This window comes from Marasmius oreades, chromosome 10, assembly GCF_018924745.1.
Source record: "Marasmius oreades isolate 03SP1 chromosome 10, whole genome shotgun sequence".
Classification (NCBI taxonomy): Eukaryota; Fungi; Basidiomycota; class Agaricomycetes; order Agaricales; family Marasmiaceae; genus Marasmius; species Marasmius oreades.
In genome coordinates, this window is record NC_057332.1 from 681,392 (window position 1) to 686,483 (window position 5,092).

General features: G+C 48.4%; 1 protein-coding gene across 1 annotated transcript; it reads left to right on the top strand.

Annotated features, from left to right (window-relative positions):
• Nucleotides 1-572, top strand: E1B28_002257 (uncharacterized protein; the record flags this gene model as incomplete). The annotated part of the gene is made up of 3 exons (XM_043159165.1): nt 1-111; nt 166-266; nt 317-572. 3 exons carry the CDS (start codon nt 1-3, stop codon nt 570-572), a joined length of 468 nt encoding a protein of 155 aa, XP_043002764.1.
• Between the last annotated feature and the right edge of the window lie 4,520 nt (nt 573-5,092).

Genomic DNA, 5,092 nt, shown 5'->3' on the forward strand with positions numbered 1-5,092 from the left:
ATGTCATCTCAAACTCCCGCGGATTCCACCAACTCTATCGAGAATTATGAAAAACTTATCCGAGAACGCGATGAGCTTAACGTACGGGGACGCCAGGAAACTCAACTCAAAGTGAGTGACAAAGAGACCTCCCATGCCGATGACCTCTGATTGGGCATCCTGTAGGTGGTTTCCGATGTACAACTCCGTCTCGATCGGTCTCTACAGACGGTTAGGCAGTCCCTCGACTGCCGAAAGTGCCATGGCCTCCTGTTTCAGCCCTATGGGTCAGTGATTCAGTTACTCGAATCCTTACCTTCCATGAACTTCTATCTAGCCTTGTCTGTGAGCACTCTGTTTGTGCTCGATGCCTGGTTGAACTCAAGGAGGAGTCCAATCCGCCGCGATGTCCCAAGTGTTACACTGAGATCTTGCTTCCTCCAATCTTTTCCCCGCACCTCCACGCCATGGCTGTATCCTATGCAGCGTACAAGGGAGATCCAATACCCCCTCCCGTTGAGTTTATCTGGCCAGAACCAAAGCCTGAGCTGATTGAGAAGGGCATCAAACGATATGCCGACGAAAAGAGATAGCTGCTAGTTATTTCTCTAACCTACTGATTGATATATGCTGGTTTCTCGTCTATCCCTTACCTACTGTTATCGTGATTTTTCATATGATCCGATTTTTTAAACCTCCGCCCGACGAGTCGCATGCGGCTATGGGGGACTTTCCCATGATTGATATATCTCCTTCTCTTTATCATGGGTCGAAATAAACCGGGAGACTCCTTTGAAAATCGCCTTCGAGGCCGTCTTCAATCGAATACCCGATCTACATATGCCTCAGCCTTTGACCAGGCTGTCGATAACTCAAACGACGATTTGGATACCCGGGTGAGGCGGGCTACGTGGCTCAGCCAGGATTACCATCCCCCCTCTACTTCAACGACACCCAGCAGTGTTCCAAATTTTCCGGCAAACGAGTGGTGGGCAGGGCTAAGGGAACAATTTGTGAGTCAGCTCGGAGCACCGATAGGGTCTTCTCGTTAATAACAAAAAAATTAGCACTTGGATAGAGCTTCCTCTGGCAAGACTAGTACGGATCGCGACGCTGAGACAAAAGCCCGGTCCATAAAAGCTGAGATGGAAAGAAGATTGGATTCACTTGAAAAGCTTTCGGAGGCAATGCCAAGACACGTCATTCTTGGAATCTTGACCGAAGGGGAAGAAGCGGCTTTCGATGGCCGGTATGCTATCTCTCTCGTCAAAAGGAAATGGGCCGCGCCTGTGGTCGATGAGGTCAACTCGATCATTTCTTCCATCGAGAAGACCTGCAGCAATTGGCGGTTGAAATATCCCAATACATATCCTATAAAGATCGACAACAGTGAGCAGGGAAATTCATCTTGATAATCTTTAATGAGCTGACTTGCTATCCATAGGAGCGGGGGTTCTAGATCGATACGCCCGCCATCATACCCCGACCTTGGTAGCATATTGTTTGGGCCTCGTCAATCGCGTATTCGACGGCGCTAGCAGGCGAGGCACAGATTTTATTCTACGGATGGTGAAGGTCTTTGGATTCTCGTTGACGGCAATGAACAGCACAGAGAACCAGGAACAACTGGATGCTATTGATGATATACCTGATGACATCCGAACCCTGGAAAATCGTTTTAATCTCGATGTCAAGACCGTTATTTACGCCGTCTGCCCCCAGTGTAGTTTTACGCACGCGTCCGATGCCGAGGGAATGTATCCGAAGATATGCCTCGAACGTCAGCCTGCCAGATCCCGAAAAGACACGCCTTCAGTATGTAACACACCTTTACTCAAATATAACTCCACTCTCGAAAAACATGAGCCAATCAAAACTTTCGAATACTATCCCTTTTCCGACTGGTTTGGGCGATTCCTTACATTGCCCAAAGTGCGAGAGTACGGAGACGCATTCTGCGATAAGGTCGATTCCTCTGATCAATCACTCGGCGATAGAAAGAACACATCCGACGGTCGTTTCTTTGCGGAGCTCAAGGGTCCCGACGATAAGCTGTTTGTCGCAGACCGTGGCGAAGAGGGTAGATGGTTTTTTGCTCTGTACAGAGACTTCTTCAACGTCGAGGGCAATCTAGTCAGCGGGAAACACTCTTCCACGGGTATGATGTTGCTTTACTGTCTCAACCTCCCCTTGACCATCCGAAACGAACCCACATATGTTTATATGCCTGGAATAATCTCTGGTCCACTCGAGCCCGATGCAAAAGAGAGTCAGCACCGACATTATGTTAGACCTCTGGTTGATCATTTCCTGGATGGCTTTACTCGTGGATATCAAGTCTATGGATACGGGCCCTCCTCGATGGAAGATACCTCCAAATCACCATATGGCCGTGTCGAGAGGGTAGCATTATCAGCTCTAGTGATGGACTTCAAAGCTGCCCGTCCGTTCTCAGGTCATGTTGACGTCAATGCTCATTGCTTTTGCCATGTGTGTCAGTGTTGGCACAAGTCGACTCTCCTGCGCACTGATTATGAGACCTGGCCTCATGCAGATGATAAACGCTTCAAGGAAGCATCGTCAAAGTGGTTGCACGCTCTTCTGCATGGTAAAATGAAGGACCGATTACAGATCGAAACTCTTTACGGAGCACGGTACTCCGAGTTTCATCGGCTTCCTTACTGGAACACATCTCTCCAGGTAGTCGTTGATCCCATGCACACCATTTTTAGCCGCTGTGAGCAAATGTTCTGGCGAGGACCGTTAGGCCTCAAAAATCCCGATATTATGAAGGGCAAGAAAGACAATGAAGAGCTCCCTTCCGGCACAGTTGCCTTCAACTACGATTTTACCCCCCCTCCTTTACTACCATTCATTCGGGATCCAACCATCCAAGATGAGGAGCTGGAGGAGCTGGAGGAGAAGGAGGAGGAGAAAGAGGAGCTGGAGGACCGCCTGTTTGCCATAGACTGGGTGGACCTACCTGGTCCAGTAGCTGAATGGCTGCAGAGACAGCGAGCCGAGCTGACACCTCACCTCACTGACAAAGTTCGTAGGCAACTGAAAGCGATTTCAAAGACACTCTCGGTGAGGGACTCCACTGCAGACGGCCAGACAAAAATGAAGAAGTCCCTCAAAAGCCATAGTTGGGAGGCTCTCGCTTTCATATGCTCCATTGTATTGGCACTTCCTGATGGCAAGCTATCACACTTTCGTACTCTCACGAGAAAGAACATTCAAAAGGAGGAGTTGGCGGATGTGTTAGTTGAGTGGGCAAGTAAACATTCTCTATACAATAACAAAATTGTTTAACCAATTGCCAACAGCGTGTCATAGAAGTGATTGAAGACGAGATTTCCTGGCCCAACTTCACCATGAAATCGAGAAAACGGCTAGTCAACAATCTCCCTGACCTTCCAGAACTTGAAGTCGTCCCTCTGGAAGGATCGCAACGTAGCGCACTGCTCGACAGTCTCACCCAGAACATGAGCTACCGCACTGCACTAGGGATAGGTCAAATTCACAATCTCCTCTGGCAGCCAGTTGAGACAAGTGATGTGCTGCGGGAACAGCTCAAGCGACGTACCGTCGATGCTCTCAGATATGTCTGCGTGGATGTCAACCGCCTTCCTCCTCAATCGGAAACTGAATCGGACAAAGGCACGCGACTGATAGATAATCTGGTGGCTTGGGTATGTTTTAGGTTTCTCGATGGAACGGCCGCTGAGTTATCAATACAGAGACTCACTCAGCCCTTACAGGCTGCATCATGGCCTGCAATAAGATCCCGAGATGTTTTGGAACGGATACATCGGGCAATCAAAGAGGTTATCGTACCAACCTCGGTTGATAAACCTCCCCAGAACGTCGGGTTTCCGGCAGCAGGCACCCTCAAAACAGACAATTGGCGAGTTCTATTTGAAATTTATGTTCCCCTAGCGCTCCTTAGCCTGTGGCAGGAGGAATCCCCGATTTCGGCAGATGATGCGCTTCAGATGTCAGGCCCGTTGAGGACTTCGATGTATCTAACCTGCGCTTCCATCAATATGACGAAACGAGGACCCTCCCTTCAGGATCGTAGCCATTTTCTGAACTGCTGGCGTCTGCACATTCAAGGAATCAAGGACAATTTCCCTGGATTTTCAGTTCCGAGCCATCATCTCGGCTTTCATGTGCACGACTTCATGGACCTATTCGGTGCAGTTCATAACTTCTGGTGTTTCCCTGGGGAAAGAATGATTAGGAAGCTACAAAACACTCCTATAAACCACAAGATCGGTGAGTAAGAATATCCGAGTCTATTCAAGAGTCTAATTTTGTCTGTCTGTAGGTGAATTTGAGAGTACACTCTTACACTCTTACTGTAAAGGAGCTGGATTCCGCCAGTGGTTACTTCTACATGATGATCGTCCTGGTCTGATCTGTGAATGTATCAGTCTCATTTCTCGGTCTTATGGCTATGGCTCCTCAGAGGATGAGGAAAGCATCGGTTTACGTTCAGAGGTTTCTGTTGAGAAAGTCCCTCCGAATGTTCTCGCTCTTTTCCCGGTTCGCCCTTCCAAGTCTTTTCACAATCGGATAATCCGTGGTAGCAAGTACTCCGTTTTAAGCTCCAATGCAAACGACAGTCATGTATGTTTCGCATCGGGTGATGCTCGTTGGCTCGCCGGTCGCATTGAATATCTTATTGAAGATGGAGAGGACAAGAGCATCAAGTTAGTGGTTCGACGATGTGAAAGCTGTACACGCTCCACAGCGGATCCTTTCAGCGTCTTTTGGAATGACGGATTTGAGGCCAAACTTGTTTCAACTCAGTTTGCCGCAGAGGTGGAGGTTATCGACTCGTCTCAACTAATTGGGCATTTAGCGAGATGGGAGCTGACTTCGGAAGAAGTCGCGGTCCTGAGACGCAGCAAGCTGGGTTAAACAGAACGTGTCTAGCCACGGTATACGGAGCGATTAATCTTCAAATTCTCTCAGCACAGGCTTTCACGCAGATAGAGACGATTATAGAGACGATGATCGATTAATGTGTCTTAGAGTAAAGGAGAACAGACGGGGAAAATCAATCATTAAAAAATGTACACGAAACGTAACCACCTATCCCTGACTC